Source organism: Physeter macrocephalus, chromosome 11 (assembly GCF_002837175.3).
Source record: "Physeter macrocephalus isolate SW-GA chromosome 11, ASM283717v5, whole genome shotgun sequence".
In the NCBI taxonomy this organism is placed as follows: domain Eukaryota; kingdom Metazoa; phylum Chordata; class Mammalia; order Artiodactyla; family Physeteridae; genus Physeter; species Physeter macrocephalus.
The window spans coordinates 75636910-75655222 of record NC_041224.1 but is presented as its reverse complement, the minus strand read 5'-3'; the positions used below and the strand labels follow the sequence as shown (position 1 = coordinate 75655222).

The following is an 18313-nucleotide window of genomic DNA, read 5'->3' as shown; positions in this document are numbered from 1 at the left end:
CTTCTGACTTACTTCACTCTGTATGACAGACTCCAAGTCCATCTGGACTGGTACATGTAAAAGTATGAAATTAGAACACTCCCTAATACCATACACAAAAATAAACTCAAAATGGGTTAAAGATCTAAATGTAAGTCCAGACACTATCAAACTCTTAGAGGAAAACATAGGCAGAACACTCTATGACATAAATCACAGCAAGATCCTTTTTGACCCATCTCCTAGAGAAATGGAAATAAAAACAAAAATAAACAAATGGGACCTAATGAAACTTAAAAGCTTTTGCACAGCAAAGGATACCATAAACAAGACCAAAAGACAACCCTCAGAATGGGAGAAAATAGTTGCAAATGAAGCAACTGACAAAGGATTAATATCCAAAATTTATAAGCAACTCTTGCTGCTCAATAACAAAAAAACAAACAACCGAATCCAAAAATGGGCAGAAGAACTAAATAGACATTTCTCCAAAGAAGATATACAGATTGCCAACAAACACATGAAAGAATGCTCAACATCATTAATCATTACAGAAATGCAAATCAAAACTACAGTGAGATATCATCTCACACTGGTCAGAATGGCCATCATCAAAAAATGTAGAAACAGTAAGTGCTGGAGAGAGGTGTGGAGAAAAGGGAACACTCTTGCACTGCTGGTGGGAATGTAAATTGATACAGCCACTATGGAGAACAGTATGGAGGTTCCTAAAATAACTACAAATAGAACTACCATACGACCCAGCAATCCCACTACTGGCATATACCCTGAGAAAACCATAATTCAGAAAGAGTCATGTACCAAAATGTTCATTGCAGCTCTATTTACAATAGCCAGGACATGGAATGGGGAGGGTGGGAGGGAGGGAGACGCAAGAGGGAAGAGATATGGGAACATACGTATATGTATAACTGATTCACTTTGTTGTAAAGCAGAAACTAACACACCATTGTAAAGCAATTATACTCCAATAAAGATATTAAAAAAGTCAATCTGAAATTTCCTGATCAACACTAGTGAAGTAATGTTATGATAAAGCCCTTCCCCTCCACCAGAAGAAGATGGTCTAGATTGAAGCAATCTTTTCTTTTGTTAACACTTTTCTTGCCCACCTCTTTCTGCCAGTAAAAATATCCCATTTTGTACAACCCCTTGGAGTGCTCTTCTAGTTGCTAGATGGGATCCTGACTGATTCATGAACTGATAAATAAAGCCAATTAGATCTCTGAATTTACTCAGTTGAATTTTGTTTTTCCAGCAAATACATTAGTTCTAGTAGCTTTTTACTGGATTCTTCAGAATTTTCTATATGGAAGATCATGTCATCTGCAAATACATATAGTTTTACATCTCTAACCAAGATGCCTTTTTTTTCATTCTCTTGCCTAATTGCCCTGGGTAGAACCACCAGTACAATGTTGAATATAAGCAGTGAAAACAGACATTCTTGTCTTGTTCCTCTCTTAGGGGAAAAGCCTTTAGTCTTTCACCATTAAGTATGATGGTTCCTGTGGGTTTTTTGTAGATCCCTTCATGAGGTTGAGGAAATTCCCATCTATTCCTAGTTTGTTGAGGGTCTTGATAATGAAAGAGTATTGAATTTTGAAAATACTTTGTGTGTGTTTGTGTTAATTGAGACAATAATGTGGTTTTGTCTTTTATTCTACTGATGTGATATATTACATTATTTGATTTTCAGATGATAAATGGACCTTGCATTCCCAGCATTAAGTTTCCACTTGATCATGGTATATAAACCTTTTTATATTGCTGGATTCAATTTACTAATATTTTGTTGAGGATTTTTGTGTCTATATTCATAAGCAATATTGGCATGTAGTTTTCTTGTGATGTCTTTGTCTGGTTTTGTTATCAGGGTAATATGGGTCTCATAAAATGAGTTGTAAAGTGCTTCCTTTTCTACTTTCTGGAAGAGGTTGTGAAAAATTGATATTAATTCTTCCTTAGATGTTTTGTAAAATTCACCAGTAAAGCCATCTGATCCTGGGCTTTTTTTTCTGTGGGAATTTTTTTATTACTAATTCAGTCTCTTTACTTGTTATGGGTCTGTTCAGGTTATCTGTTTATTCTTGAGTCAGTTACAGTAGTTTGTATTTCTAGGAATATTGTCTGTTTCATATAATTAATATAACTTTTTGTTATATCAGAATAGTTTTGGTTTTTCGATATAGTAACACCAAATCTCCAGATAATAACAGGAACAAGTAGAGGCTGTTTGAGGGTCACATGCACTAAGGGCACTGTGTTGTTTAGGAAGAGGCTAGCAATTCTGAGTACTTTGGACTCTACTGAAACCGTTATAGTTAAGGTACCTGGGTCACATTTAAGGATAACCATCAAAAGAACAGAAATATAATCCACAGCTTCCCAAAAATAGGGAGAAAAAAAGAAATGTTAATTGTTAGTTCTGAATATTTTGTAATTTCCAATATCATTTCCTCCTAGCCCATGAGTTATTTTTAATTTCCAAAAATATAGAGAAAAGTGGGTCACTATCTTTTTACTGCTTTTTTCCAATGTAATTTTCTTGTGGTCAGAAAGCATGGTGTGTTTTGTTATCTTGGTTACCATAAATACAGCTTTATCAATCAGTGGGAACGGGGTGAACTAGCCATTACATAAAACAGAGGAGAGGCAACAGGTTATCATATGGAAGACATTAATTCATTGTCTCAACTCATACTATACAGAAAAAGACATTCTGAATGTGTTAAAGTCTTCTTATATGCAAGAAAAGCCAAACCTTAAAAGTTCTGGAAGAACACACAGGAAAACATATTTGTAGTTGAAAAGTCAGGAAGAAATTGTCAAACAAGACAAAAGAAGCACAATTCCTAAATCTAAAGTTAACCAATTTAACTAAATTAAAGATAAAAGCTTCTACTCAAAGACACCATAGGTGAAAAAAGAGGCCTCAAATAAGGGAAAATATTTATAATCCAAGATGTATAAAGAATGCTCGTAAAGCAATTAGTAAGAGATAAGTAGCCCAACAGGATAATGCACAAACAACAGGAGGATAAACCATAGAAAAAATATAAATATCCTCTTAACATATGAAAACACTCAACCTCACTACAGCACAGGGGAATTTAAAAAATCAAACAATGAGGCACCATTTCCTCCCCATCAGACGGCAACACTATAAAGTCTGACTAAACCAAATTTGTTCATGACTGGAGCAATGGGAGCCCTTACAGTGCTGGTGACATGGTAAGGCTAGGTTAAGCCTTTGGAGGAAAGCTCAAGGTGTGCAGACCTATGACTGTGTAATTACACTTCTGGGATACAACTTGCACATGTGTCTAAGGAAATTGGAAAAGGATGTTCACTGCATAATTGTTTACATAAGCCCCAACTGGCAAACAACCCAAATGTCCATCAATGGCAAACGACTAAATACCTAAGATGAAATCACATAGAGCAAAGAAAATGGGTGTACCAGAGCCACAGTGGCAACGTGGCTAGATCCCAAAGGCAAGATGAACATACATATGCTCAGAGCCTGTTTAAATGCACCAAACAATACTCTCTTGTTTGTGGATATATGCATATATGGTAAAAGTTTGAAAATCAGCGGGGGAAGCATACACACTAATGGAGGAGGGGTGAAGAATAGCACTGGGAGGGGTCAAGGGGGACTTTTAATGTATCTGTATTATATTATTTTAATAACATGCTATTACTTTAGATTACTTAAAATATGGCAATCATGAAAATTTGTTAAAATTGGGAGGTGCAGGCATAGTTTTTTATTAGTTAAACTCAGACTTTTCTGTACATATAAACATTTTTATAAGAAAAATGCTTACACAACCCAGAGCCAGGTCAGTATGTACTAACTGACCTTGACTTCTGAGAGTGGCAGTGACTGTGGTCAACTGAGAACGAACAGGGTGCCTATCCTGGGAGCCACCGGGCTCCAGCCCACAGTTGCCATGTGGGTCAAGTATTGCCACATCTTTCCTTTTTAAAAGTAATGTTGAAAATTCAGAGTCTTATTGCAATCTGGTTTTAAAATGTTGGAAATGAACTCTAAAACCTTAAGATGCCTGTGCAGGCCAAGCCATGTCTGCTGTGGAATTTGGTTTCGCAGCCTCTGGTCTAGGACTTCTCACTTTCATTTTCCAAGGAGGCAGCTATGGTGGCTCTGAACCTAAACCAGAGAGGCTGGATGTGTGTCTTCCTCTGGCTCTGACCTGAAGAGGCCACTCTATACCACTGGTTCGCCACACGGGTCCTCCGTCAATGCTTTGACCCCACCTTCCGGTAATTTGTCTTTTGGTTGGCTTAATAGGTGAGTCCCAAGAATTTTGTCCTAAAAGATGAGGAAAAAAAGACTCCCCCAGATTCATGATGTGACATGGTTTTCCCAAGACAGTAGTCTGAGTGGTACCAATTCGAAACCAACACCAAAATCCTGAAGAGTGGGCTGTAGAAATACGCAGAGGCCTGAGTAACGCCAGCAGGAGCCCCTGCCCAGCTGGCCCAGCTGCCCAGCCCCACAAAATTATTCAACATGAAAACATGCAAGCAGACCTCCCTGACATTCCACCCCTGCCACTGCCTCGCTTTGGCTATGAAAATGCTCAGAATTTCACAAGATTCTCTGAAAATGTTCCTAGGGGGAGTTCTCCAGAGTTGGAGTGAGCCAGCTCTGTGTCTTCTGGAAAGGGTACAGAGGGGAAAGGCCTTTGTGTTCAGAGGGGCAGGGGCAGGGCTCCAACACGACCAGCCTGAAAAGCTGGCTGACTCTGTCTCGGAGCTCGCCCCGCAAGGGTTCTGGCGTGCAGCTTTATGAGCAAGGGAATTTACAGCTCTGCCCGCTTCCCCACACACGACAACCTTTAATTGCAAGCCCCACATTTGCTCCCTGTGCGCCCCCTGCCAAAGGCGCTTCCGGACACCCCCAGAGCAGACAGGAGCCAGCCAGGCCCCTGGACAACAGCCTCCACGGTTACACTCTGTGGGTCTATTTCGAATCCCTGGTGCCTCATAACATGCTGCTGTATTAGAAGTGGGGGCCCTGCTGGTGTGGCTTGTAAAGGTCATGTCCACAGTGAGCCTGGGAAGAAATTCCCTAGGGGTGACAGACATCCAGGCCAGAGCCATGTGGAGATGGCTGGTGATGCGGGGCCCCAATCCTGCTTGGTGGCTGGCATCCTGCGGCGTCTTCCTTCCCGCATTAACTAAAATGACTAAGGGTCTTTGGTAAGCATAACTTGTCATAACAATCCTTAGTGTAGATGACAGTTTTGACACTTCTGACCCTGGCAACCGCTCTGCCTGATTTTTGCTCGTTCCTCCTTGACTTCTCAGGTGCTGGGAGGTCTTGCCGCCTGCCTTCTACTTCTCTGAAGCCTCCTCCTCCCCTGTTCTCCAAGGAATCTCAGCCCTCCCCTTGTTCAGTCTTGGGCTCCTTTGTTCCTATGGCCCTCCTTTCCTTCCTTTCCTTTCCTTTCCCTTCCCTTCCCTTCCCTTCCTCTTTCCTTTTCCCAGAGCTTACTTATGATTTCCATTGGTATTTTGATGCACAGGCCTCCTGACTCTCCACCTTGGGGACTCCAGGCCTGTGTGATTGACAACCTAGAGGACAGCAGGGGTCCCACCACACCTCTGGTTCTGGGTAGACAAGATCACAAACCATTCCTCTTTGCCCCACTGCCAAAACTGGAGGCCCCTCCTTTTCCAGAGACCAGCCATGCAGGGTTAGAGGGCAGCTTGGACTGCTCCCTGAGCCATGTCCAAGCAGCTGCTAAGTGCCACCAAGCCAACCCCCATAAGGGATCTCAAATCTGCCTCTCTTCCCCATTTCCATGGCAACCCTTGCCTGGGGTATTGTAACAGTCTCCTAACTGGCCTCCCCACCATGGGATCTCTTTTTCCTTCCAAGTAGTCTGTACACCTCTGCCATGGCTTCAGTCATGTGACTTCCTCACTCTAAAACCTTCGATGGCTCCCTAGTGCTTACTGTCTTTCACATCCTGAAGTCCCACTCAAGAGGCCAGCTGCACTTAAGGCCCAGTCCGATAATTTAGTCATTCCTTCATCCCATGCTCCTCCATCATCCCACTAGGGACTGCAGATGTTTTCATGAATATATGAAAGCAAACAAAAATAAGACTCTGCACTAAGGAAAATAAGACTTAGGACAGATCAAGGTAGGAGGACCAGCCTTACCCGCCTGGCTTTGGTTGGCCCCATGTGTTCCTTCCTCTCCAGACTGCTTGATATTCCCAGACCTGGAGACTCAGACACTATTCCCTCTGCCTGCACAGCCTCCTCACTTCTCTCAGTTGTCCAGTCTCAAGTACTTGCCCCTCCAGGAGCTCTTCTGGTGGTCCTGGATATGCCCTCTTCTGCCCCTGGCTCCCAAACAGTGTGAAGGATATTGTTTCCCCTAAGAATATCCTCACCTCGTCATGGCCAGGAGCCTCCTAGGAGGCAAGAGGCTCGGTTCTAGTTTGGGCTCACTAAGTCTTTGATGACCATGGCTGCTGAACTTCTGAAACTTTGTTTTTCCCCCTGTGAAATGGGGTGAATGGCTCCTATTCATTTCTCACATGGATATGCCAGTGATTGGTCATATACGGTCAACCTGTTATCAACTTGTGCCCCCTTCTGGATGGACCTGGGTCTTAGCGGGCACATCACAGAACAGTCCAGGATCTGCACCCCCTGCTCCCAAACACTGACTTAGCCACATATTTCACAGACCCGCCCACCTCCTCCTCAGGGGCAGATCTTGCTAAGGCAGTGTGTTCTGAGTACATCCTAAACCTTGGCTCCAGCAGGAGAGACACTGTCTATTAACGTTGCTGGCTAATAAAACAACCAGCAGTTTCCTATAAAAAGTTATAGTGGGATAAATCCACAATAAAATATTCATGCCCCTTATTTCACTTCACAGAAAAATTCAAACATCCCAACCAAATGGAGTCACAGCAGATGCTGGGCAGATGTTCTTCAGGCAAGGCAATGAGAGATAATAATTAGTCTCAATTAAGTTCTCAATAAATTACGTAACGGATTCCTTTAGCCACTCAACCCTGAGTGGCTTGCTGGGCCAAAGTCAGTGAACCTGGTTCAAAACTATTTAGAAACTTTGGATTGCTTTGGACAATTCATGTTCTGAGTAGACTAAAGAGAGTCTTGGCATGAGAGGAAATAATGAATACCATAGCCACTTTCAATTGAAAATAATAATTTGCTAATAATTTTAATAGCTAATGAGCTACAGAAACCATGTTCCTGAGCCTTCCAAGTAGAAAGTAAAGAGATTCATTTTATTTCTGGCATTATTAAGTCTATGGCATAAAATCCCCCGGCATGCTTTTGAGATTTTTATTCAGCAAGTATCGTGTCAGAATGATCTATTTTCACTAGATCATTGTTGCTTCTCCTTGATTTGTAAAAACAGGTTCCTAAGCGTCTGTTCTGCAGAGGTGTCTCTGTCTAATTAGGCTTTAAGGATTTCCCACCAACACGGGCATACGCGACTGGCCGCCCCTCACTCCACCATCGAGAACCAGAGAGAAAAGACTTCTACAGCAAGACTTGTTGGACTGAGTTCTGTGACATCTTTTCCCTCCTCCTCCAAGTGTTGCATGTTGTCAATTTTTACTTTTAGGCAAACTAAAGAAAATTTTATTTAGAAAATTGTAGAGAATGTCCCAGTCCCTGGCAAAATACTTGGAGTCACTCAGAGTTCAGAATCCCTTCCCTTCGCCCTCAAAGGCCTGGTCACGTTTTGCTGTGAATGATCCTTGTCCCTGGCTCTTCTGAATGAAAGTTTCTAGCACAGAGCCTTGTGCTTGTTAAGGATGCAACAAATGTTTTCTGAGTTTAATTGAATTCCATGGTTGTCAATGAAGAAAATTGAGAAGTGATCCAGAGCTTCCTAAAATGATCTTTGTGCTGGTCTCCAGGGTATCTCTGTCTACACTTTCACTCATTTTAGGAATCTCTTCTAGAGCCATATTTTTTGTTTACTTAGTAGAAATGATAAGTATAATTCATGCACATTGTAGAAAATCTGGAAGGTACATAAAAATATAAAACAAGAGAACCAAAGAACATACATGATCCTAGTCTTCTAAACATATTTTCTTTAATGATGTCATACTATAAACAAATCATTTACTATTTTGCCTATTTCACTCTTGATAGCAGAAGCAATTCCGATGTGATCAAAAATATTTTCTCAAGAGTGATTTTTAATGCTTGCATAACACTCCATTGTATAGATAGAGCCATATTACTTAACTAGTGCATACTTGTTGGACATTTGGGTGGTTGCCAATTTTCTCCATTATATTTTGGATGATTTCCAAAGGGCAGAAGTTGAAGTCCTGGATCCAAGGTGATGAGTGATGCATTCAGAAGACCAGCAGGGGCTGCTCAGATCTGTGTATGACAGGGAGCTCATTACACTATGACTGGGATGTCTGTCCCACTAGCCTGCTGAAGCACCAGAGTAGGTATGCTTGTTCTCTAGATGATGACACAAAGTATGTAAAGGCACCAGGGCAAGAAGGTCTCTGAAATCCTTCGAGGTCTCCCTTTAGTCTTCTTTTTTTTTTTATCAATGTACATTCGCTTTCAGTTGTTCTTCATGAGGCAGCAGTATCCGGGCCATTCACCCTTGACCCCCATCTCCTGCTGCGGACATAGCCAGCCAATGTTTCGTTAGAATGTGGCCCTAACAAATACACTCTCCAGTTATAACCTGACCAGCTTCAAGTCAATAAGCAGTAAGAACACACTAATTGGACCCTTCTCCATGACAGATATTGATTCCCAGTGAGATGAAGAAAGGGAGGCTCCTGTGAAGTAACCTGCTCAGGGTCACACAGCCAGTGAGAGGTGAGGAGGGCTCTCCCCCACACTCCACCCAATCCCATTGTGATATGGCACAGCTACTGCTTCCTGGTACCTCAACACATCCACACGAATCCCAGCTGGGCATTTGTCTCGTGCCCTAGTCACGAGCTCTCCCACAGGGCTGGAGCTCCCTTATTTCCCTATCAGTCTTTCCCACCCAAAGCAAACTCTGAAAGGCAGAGAGGAACCTCTTCATCTTAGGTTAGTCTCAACTGTTGCTCAGTTAAATCTGTTAAATGAGTGAGTGAAGGAACAGCTTTAAATGCTCAGGCTGAGCTTAATGTCAGTGGACATCTCCAGGTCTCTCCACTTTTGAGTTACTGCCAAATGTGGGTGTTGTATCCTGTAAAGTTTTATTTCCAGGTAGAGGGGACTTTTGCACTTTAAAAATCTTTTTTATTAATTTCCAACTCTATTGCTTTGTAATCAGAGGCTATTGTCTTTACTATTTCTAATTCTAGGAACCTACTGATGTTTTCTTTGTGCATTTGAGAAAAAGGTGTGTTCTATATTATCAGGGTGTAGTATTTGATATATCTGATTTATCTTACTGATTATGTTGTTTAGTTCTTTCATATCCTTCCTTATTTTTTATTTACTTGCCACTTGATCTGTCTTATATTAAGAGTCACCTATACCCAATAAATTTCTATCTATATTTCTTTGCACCTCCTGTGGTTTAGGCTTTACAAAGTGGTTGCTGTGTTATTTGGGGCATAAATATTCATTACTGTTATATTTTCATTGTTAAATATTCCTATCTCCATCTTTGCTTTAGTTTTACCTCTACAATTAAATATTTTAAAATGTCCACCATCAGCCCTTTTATCAAAGTGTCCCCAGCCATCTCTCAGTTAGATGAAGAGCATCCTATCATACAGGAGTTGGCAAACTATGGCCTGAGGGCTCAACCCCTTCTGACACTTGTTTTTGTAAATAAAGTTTTATTGGAACACAGCCCTGCCCATTTGTTTATCTATTGTCTATGGCTGCTTTTGTGCTACCATGATAGAGTTGAGTAGTTATGACAGAGATCACATGGCCTACAGAGCTAAAATATTTAATATCTTCACTTTAAAGAAAAAGTTGCTGAGTCCTGGTCTGGTAGCTTCCTCAAGAAGGGCTCATGGGCTCAGTATCCTAAGTTTCTGCATATTTAAAACTGTTTTTCTAAAGTCTTGATACTTGAAGGACAGTTTTGCTAGCTATAAAAACTTCAGTGCACATTCTTCTTCCCTGTCTTCTGTCCTGTAACAACACACCCTTACAATCACTGAGAACTGGGAGTCTGTGTGTCCCTCGCTGGAACCACAAGGAGTGGCTGGGGGATGGAAGGGAGGGAGAGCAGAGTGGGTGCCGGGTTCCAGGAGGATCCCTACCACTGAACAGCTGCAGGTTTCTGTGGAGCTTCCTGATCGCATGGCAGCCCCCACCATGGAGCCCTGCCCAGAAGAGTCACATGACAGGAGGCTGACAACTCCACAGGCAGCGCTGCAGACAGACCCACCAGGGGCCACCCTAGACACAGATGGAGGAGATCTGGGTCTAGTGGCAGCCCCATGGTGACAGGCCATCAGCCCACATGTTTCCCTGCTTCATCCACAGCAATATCATGGAGATCTGCTAAGTGTTCTGCCGACCTGACCCACGCCCGAATAACACTGTCTGACAGGCACTGAGTGTTCTCATTAACTCTCCCTCATTTAGGGCATGCACACAGCCTTCTTTTCTAAAGTGCACACAAACCATCCGTCTAAATCGTTGATTTGTCCTCCAGTTGTGCCAGGGGTTGACAGCAGGCTGACGCTGCACTCCTCAGACTTGCCCATTTATCCAGTTGGGAAATTGAAACCCACCCTCAGATTTCTGGCTCTTCTCTCTTCAGCCACAATTTCATAGAACCAATCGGCAGAGCCTTGGAGGTAACATCTGTAGAGTTCTGTAGCATCTTGGATTGAATTTCTTCCTGGAATGGGGTTTTGGACACTTCTGGAAAATCGTGATGATGACAGTGATCATAAAAAAGACATATTTAGCACTTACTGTGTGCCAAGAGCTCTCCTAAGCAATTTATTTCTATTAACTCATATAATTCTCATGACAGCCTTATGAAGTGGGTGCTATCTATGTCCCCTGTTTTACAAAGGCTGAGCGGCCTGGCTGAGGTCCCCCAGCGGCAACTGTGAAGCTGGGATGGGAACCCAGCAGCTGAGCCCTCATTCTTGAACTTGGATACAAACTGTTTCCTGGGGCTCAGGCTCCACCTTCTCTGTACTGCTCCTGGCCGCCATGCTCTGGTACTTTCTTTTACCTGTCCCGGTTTTAATTCCATTCTCTTATGTTGAAAAGCAGCAGTGGGTTGGAGCAGGATTTTGGCCTTACTTGGCTTATCTTCCAGTTTTTCTTACTGTAAAGGTTAATTTAATAAAAAACAAAAAGCTATCTTTGCAGACACTTTGTAAGCAGGGCTCAGCTTGCAGGCCTCTGCCTGTCTGGCCTGAGCTGAGCTATCTGCTGAGGTTCCAAACTGTTTTCTACCTGCCCTTGCCCTCTGCCCCTTTCTCTGGTGTTCTTGGGCCTTTACATCTGACTAATCCAGGGCTGCCAGGTAGCCCCTGGTTGTGCGTCTGTCTCCCCCTTTATGTATTATTGGGTCTGTCCATGATTATGGCATCTGAATTGAATTTTCCAGAATTTCCCCTACCTGCTGAGCTGTGTTGACTTTCTTTAGCTACGGAATCAGAACTAGCTCTACTTTGACCTTTACTTATTCTCTTTTCTAAAAGCAGAGGGGTCTGTGGTGAATCTTGCTCAGAGTTCCCTTTCCTTACTGTGGCAAACTGCAGAATGATACAATCAGTCATAGCTTCCCAGGTTTTGGTCACTGTCCTACCGATGACTCCTCCTTCCTGGTTTGTAAGAATTAAAGTCAGAGTGATGAACATTTTCACAGCATCCTTTATCTTCTGAGAGAAGAGCAAATGGGGAGTGCTTTGCCTATAAACTTGGGCGACCAGCTGCCTGACCCCCCATCTCCATCTCCAGTCATGGGAGCCTCTGCTGTGTAAGTCCTGGAGCCTCCTTGATAATCTCACCTATATTTCACTTTGGTAGGGTCTCTGGCCCCAGCTGCCCTCTCCCCTCAATGGTCTGGGCTCTGGACCTTCTAGTCCTCCAGCCCCCAGAAGATAAGATAACTGATTACCTTTCCTTCCCAGATTAGCCACACACTTGTTCTACTGGAGGATTTTTGCATTTGCTGCCAAGTTCAAGTCACAGGATCCAATTCACCAATCTTGATTGTTCTCATCATACTTCTTGAGTTAAAATTTCAAGTAACCTTTGTTACCATATGCCAGTGGCTCTCGGTATGGTACCTAAACCAGCATCATCGGAAGGCTTGTTAGAAATGCAGAGTCTCAGATCCCTCCCTAGATCTGCTGAATCAGAAACTCTGGGGGTGGGCCAGGCACTCTGTGGGTGAACAACACCCCAGGGGGTTCTGGCGCAGGAGAACCACTGTGTGTGCTATGAGGATCATCACCCGAAGCCCACGCTTGTTTCTGACTAGCTCTTGGAACATGGTTGTCCCTTAGGTCAACATTTGTCCTCCTTGACAACTCAGTGAGCAGGTGCAGCTGAAAGTGTTTCCCTCCCTGCTCTCAAGATTTAGTGTCAAGCTCTCTCCAAGTGGCCGGGGAGTGCTCCCTTCCCAGGAAGCAGATTAGGAGTCACAGAAAGGAAACACGCCTGAGCCATGTGCTGGTGTGGGTCAGAGCACATTCCTTACCTCCGTGGTTTTAATTTCTGCTCTGAACGCCATAAGGAGTTCCTCTTGGAAATTATGTACTTATATTTCACCCGGCTCCTTCCTTCAGTGGTATTTAAATTCAAATATAGGTTAGCAGACAGAGGTGCTGGCAGAGGCCAGCATTTCACATCCATCCACAACAAGTAGAACCTCATCACTCTCACTCCTTACTGCCTCTCCAGCCCGCTTTGTACTGAGCCACGGAGGGTGACACATCTGTGAAGCTTCCGGTCACTCACTAAGCCATAACCCAACTTTGGGGTTTGAAGGATGCTGATACCTTTCATAATCCCTTTTCCTCCCCAAGTCCTACCCTCATCCTGCTGACAATATTATCTGAAGTCCACAAATACAGAGCTCGGAAATATTCATAAGGGCTAGAAATGAACCACTCAAGATGGTTCTGCTGTTTTTATTTACCCTAAAATACATGTAAATTATATAAACTTGTTCTGACAAGAAGGGGAATGTTAGCATAAACTAGGACCTTCCCCCAAACCTTCATTACCTGGAATACACCATCATGGGTTATTTAAATTGTGTAGTTATACACTGTATTAAAAGTCTGTGTGTGTGTGTGTGTGTGTGTGTGTGTGTGTGTGTGTGTGTGTGTGGTGCCTTAAGAAATGATGGATAACACATAAATGCTGGGGTTCAACAGCTGGCTGATGTTTATCATTAATAGAGTTTTGTAGCTTAGCAGGGATGATGGTTTTGGCTAGCATTCATCGAGTACTTACTCAGGATGGAGGAATTTATAGGCATTACTTCACCTAATCGTCTCAAGATTTCTATGAGAGAGGTTCTGATTTCCCAATTTATAGGTGATAAGATCAGGTAACCTGCCCATGAGTTTGCCTGTAGCTAGTGGTAGCTCTGGAACCTGAACCCATGCTTACCTCGACCGAGTCCATGACCTCAGTAACCCCCCCATGTGAGGCCACCCCTGGGTAATATGGAGAGAGCATTTCACTCTTTTTCTGATTAGCTACTGAGCCTAACAAATTGTGTGCCTTGGTTCCTCCACATAATAAGGATATAATGCTCTTTTGTTCCCAAATTCGAAAGAAATCTATTTAAATAAAGGCCATAGTAAAGCATGATGGGTGAAGGAAAGATTTAAGAGATTTCTGCAGGAACTGATGCTAAGAGAATGGAATGGGAAGGGCTTCTGGGAGGGTTCAGGGCCGAGTCAAAGTCAGAGTCAGATCAAGATCAAGTCAAGGTGGTCGGGGGCAGGACACAGCACGGATAAATCCACCATGACTGTGCTGAGGCAAGGTGAATGATTTAACCAGGGGGTCCCAAGCCAGCCTCTGACTTCCGCCCTCTGTCAATGGAGCATCTGCCCCCCAGTGTGTAAACGCTCACGGCCCTGGAATGAAACCTCATTTTCAACACAATGCCACTGACCATGGATGTGAGCAATTCTGGGATGGCTGAGGCCCTTTCCCTCCACCGGTGCTAAACAATCCGTCCATCTGTTCAAATGACTCACCAGCCCTCCTAAACCCTGGACGCTGCTGGGCACTGGAGAGAGAGCAGCACACCCAAGTTTCCAGTGCCCACCTGGCACACAGCAGGTGCTCTACAAATGTTTGCTGAGTGAATGGGACACTGATAAGGTCCTTGCCCTTGTGAGAAGAAAAAGAATGCAAACAATAAACAAAGGGGTGACACAGGTGTCCTGCCTGTACATGGCGCTCAGCCCAGGCGAATTCATTGTTCAGCCCCAGTGGGCTCGTCGGAGGTGTCAGAGGCTATGGGTTTGAACCCTGAATAGGCAGGTTTAGTTTCTTACCCAGAAAATCTTGGACTTGTTCCACAGACGACCTCTCACCTGTCCTGTCCCTTTAACTTGTGCCACTGCTCCCTTGGGTCTGAGGGTCCCTCCCAGCCTCTCTGAGCCCAACATCACCTGCTGGGGGTCAAGAGGGAGTCATCGTGGTATTTATAGGATGGCACCCCTGCAAGCACAGCTCCTTGCACCCCAACACTCCACACACACACACACACACAGGCCTCCTGGGAAGCCACCTTCACATTGAAACCCCTCATCTTAGACAGCAGAATTCCTGAATTTTAATTTCTTTTCCAGCATGGGTCCAGATAACACTGAGAATAAGCCAGAAAACTGAGCAGCTACAGCATTTAGCAAAATTGCTCTACTGTTATATTTTAAAACCATGTGTTTCACTTCCAGATAAGGCAGCCACCACGGCTTCCCCTCAACACCCCTCTGAGTCAAAGGCCACTACAATGCCATCTGCTGACTTCTCCAGTCTCATTTTAAAATATCTATTTACAGGTGCCCTGGTCAAAAAGGGTTCTTTTTTATGCCATGGTAGAAGCAGGTTGCACTACCTTTAAAATGAGAATGGTGTAGCAGAAAGTACGTAAGACTTAAAAGTAGGAAAACCTTGGTGTGAGTTCTACTTGCTATGGGTATGACCTTGAGTAAGTTACTTAACAACCAAGTGTCTCGATGTCTTCATCTGTAAGATAGGGTGATGACTCCAACCTCCAGCCCCTCTCCCTTCTCTCCTTACTGCTGACAGGCAGGAACGGACTGGCTCACTCCCACCCTGCCCTGGATTTCTGCCACCTCCATAATTTACATCTTAGCAAGAAGCACACAGGTCCTCAGTTTTAAGAGTCTCTGTTTCTACAATAAATTCATTTTCAAATATTCTTTTGAGAGGAAAAAACGCTTCTCTGGGATTTATAGGAACAAACTGAATTTGCAGTAGGGAAGCAGAAGGACAGTGAATAGAGCTTAACCAGCAGCTGATGAGATCACAACCTGGCGGCATTTCTTTTCAGCCATCACAACTGATCAGGTTACACTCCAAGAACTGGCACTTGTGTTGGTACAATTTGGGGGTTAAAATAACCAGGAGAAGCCTGGGTTTGGTAACAGGTCGTACCACACCCAAGAACTGAGAGTTTGGAAAAAAACTCTCATGCTTTGAGAATCATATGGCTGCTGATGCTGAAAGTTCACATCCAAAAGTAACATTCCCGTCAGGCTGCCTTTCTCACCAGGACACAGGAATTTTCCAGTACAGTAGCCCTCCTGCTAATAGACTTGCCGGCACTCGTCCTAGCTGGACAGCGTCCGCTGGATGGTCTTTCCTAGTCTTTGTTTGATCATGACGTCAGCATGTCTCTATGTGTTCAGGGTGGAGGACACGTCTGCTGGTTTTGCCTGCCCAGTGCTGTCTTCTTTTTTCTGGTAACAGCACCTCGGTTTTCCTTTGGGTGTCTACACCATGCCACTGGAGAGCATGGGAGCCAAGCCAGGCCCATCAGACCTTCTCCAGGAAGGTGGACTCTCAGTGGAGAAGCTCCTAGAGGGGAGGCAGTGTCCTGTCCACTGGAGGTGCCGCCGAGATCCCCTCCCCAATATGCTTTTCAGCAGCTCTTCAATTTTGGGAGCTACTCCATATCTTTTCTATATACTCTTTTATCTTTTTGGTACATTTTTAGATTCAGTTCCTGTTGCCTGGGATCAAAGAATCTCAGATGTTCTTGAGTCTAGCATTTGCTTTACCAAAGACAAAGCCCAGTGAGCTTTAGAAGTTGGTAGTCCCAGGGCACCTCTTTCACATTTCCATGCTACAGCCAAGGCTTCAGAGCAGGTGGGAGGCTGGTGGAGCAGGAGTTTCGTTTGCAGCCATGTCCTTAATGAATCAGGTGGTCTCCTGCCTCCCACCACACTTGATCACCTTCAATGGGAGGAAGAGGTTGGTGGACTGTACTTTTCTGGTGCAGGTGTAGGGGCACCCTGAGCAGTTCACCTTGCAGGGTAGGGGCACCTTGAGCCTCCTGCTGGGAACACCTGTCTCTAGAAGTTCTAGGAAGGGTGGTTTCTAAGATCAAAATTCTACTGGGGAAACAGCACAACTCTCATAGTGATTCACAGGATGCAGTGGCACATCAAAAGTGAATTGGTGAGGGACCATGCAGTCATAAGCCCCACAGGGAACCAGCACTTCCCTTTCTGACATGACCATGGAGAACTCCCTCCCTCTAAGCTTGCTGTTGCCCCTACTGTAGCAAGAACAGATATCGCACCTTATTCTTGATCTTAGGGGTAAAGCATTCAGCCTTTCACCATTAAGTATGATGCTAGCTATGGGTTTTTTGTAGATACCCCTTATCAGGTTTAGGAAGTTCTCTTCCAATCCTAGCTTGTTGAGTGTTTCTATCATGAAAGGGTCATGTATTTTGTCAAAGTCTCTTTCTACATCTACTGAAATGATCATTTTGTTTAAAAAAATATTTTATTGATAAAGTGTATTACATTAATTGATTTTTCAGATGATACACCAACCTTGCATTCCTGGGATAAGTCCTACTTCGTCATGGTGTATAATCCTTTCAATAGGATGATGGATTCAGTGTGCTTGAGTATTGTTGAAGACTTTTGCATGGATATTCATAAGAGATATTGGTTTGTAATATTCTTTTTTGTGATGTCTGTGTGTGGTTTCAGTATCAGGGTAGTACTGGCTTCACAGAGTGTGTTGGAAAGTGTTCCATCCTATTCCACCTTTTGGGAAGAGTTTGTGAAGGATTGGTGTTAACTCTGCTTTCAATATTTGGTAGAGAGGGCAGAAAGCAGAAGGAAGAAGAACTAAAATCCTGCAGCCTGTGGAACAAAAACCACATTCACAGAAAGACAGACAAGATGAAAAGGCAGAGGGCTATGTAAAAGATGAAGAAACAAGATAAAACCACAGAAAAACAACTAAATGAAATGGAGATAGGCAATCTGCCAGAAAAAGAATTCACAATAATGATAGTGAAGATGATCCAGGACCTCGGAAAAAGAATGGAGGCAAAGATTGAGAAGATGCAAGAAATGTTTAACAAAGATCCAGAAGAATTACAGAACAAACAAACAGAGATGAATGATACAATAACTGAAATGAAAAATACACTGGAAGGAATCAATAGCAGAATAACTGAGGCAGAAGAATGGATAAGTGACCTGGAAGACTGAATGGTGGAATTCACTGCTGTGGAACAGAATAAAGAAAAAAGAATGAAAAGAAATAAAGACAGCCTAAGAGACCTCTGGGACAACATTAAACGCAACAACATTCGCATTATAGGGGTCCCAGAAGGAGAAGAGAGAGAGAAAGGACCCGAGAAAATATTTGAAGAGATTATAGTCGAAAACGTCCCTAACATGGGAAAGGAATTATCCACCCAAGTCCAGGAAGCGCAGACAGTCCCATACAGGATAAACCCAAGGAGAAACATGCCGAGACACATAGTAATCAAATTGGCAAAATTAAAGACAAAGAAATATTATTGAAAGCAGCAAGGGAAAAATGACAAATAACATACAAGGGAACTCCCATAAGGCTAACGGCTGACTTCTCAGCAGAAACTCTACAAGCCAGAAGAGAGTGGCATGATATACTTAAAGTGATGAAAGGGAAAAACCTACAACCAAGATTACTCTACTCAGCAAGGGTCTCATTCAGATTTGATGGAGAAATCAAAAGCTTTACAGACAAACAAAAGCTAAGAGAATTCAGCACCACCAAACCAGCTCTACAACAAATGCTAAAGGAAATTCTCTAA

The 18313-nt window shown here is 43.4% G+C and overlaps 1 protein-coding gene across 16 annotated transcripts in view; it reads right to left on the bottom strand.

Moving 5' to 3' along the window:
• ADAMTS17 (ADAM metallopeptidase with thrombospondin type 1 motif 17) overlaps positions 1 to 18313 on the bottom strand; it is a 361173-nt gene that overhangs the window by 53310 nt on the left and 289550 nt on the right. Inside the window, exon 21 of one of the 16 annotated variants that reach the window (XM_055088185.1) lies at positions 8175 to 8427. The exons of the other annotated variants lie outside the window; for them this stretch is intronic. Within the exon in view, the coding sequence (XP_054944160.1) occupies positions 8400 to 8427 (28 nt within the window). The 3' untranslated portion in view covers positions 8175 to 8399. Of the gene's footprint in view, positions 1 to 8174; positions 8428 to 18313 lie in introns of those variants that run through there. 16 annotated transcript variants of the gene reach the window in all.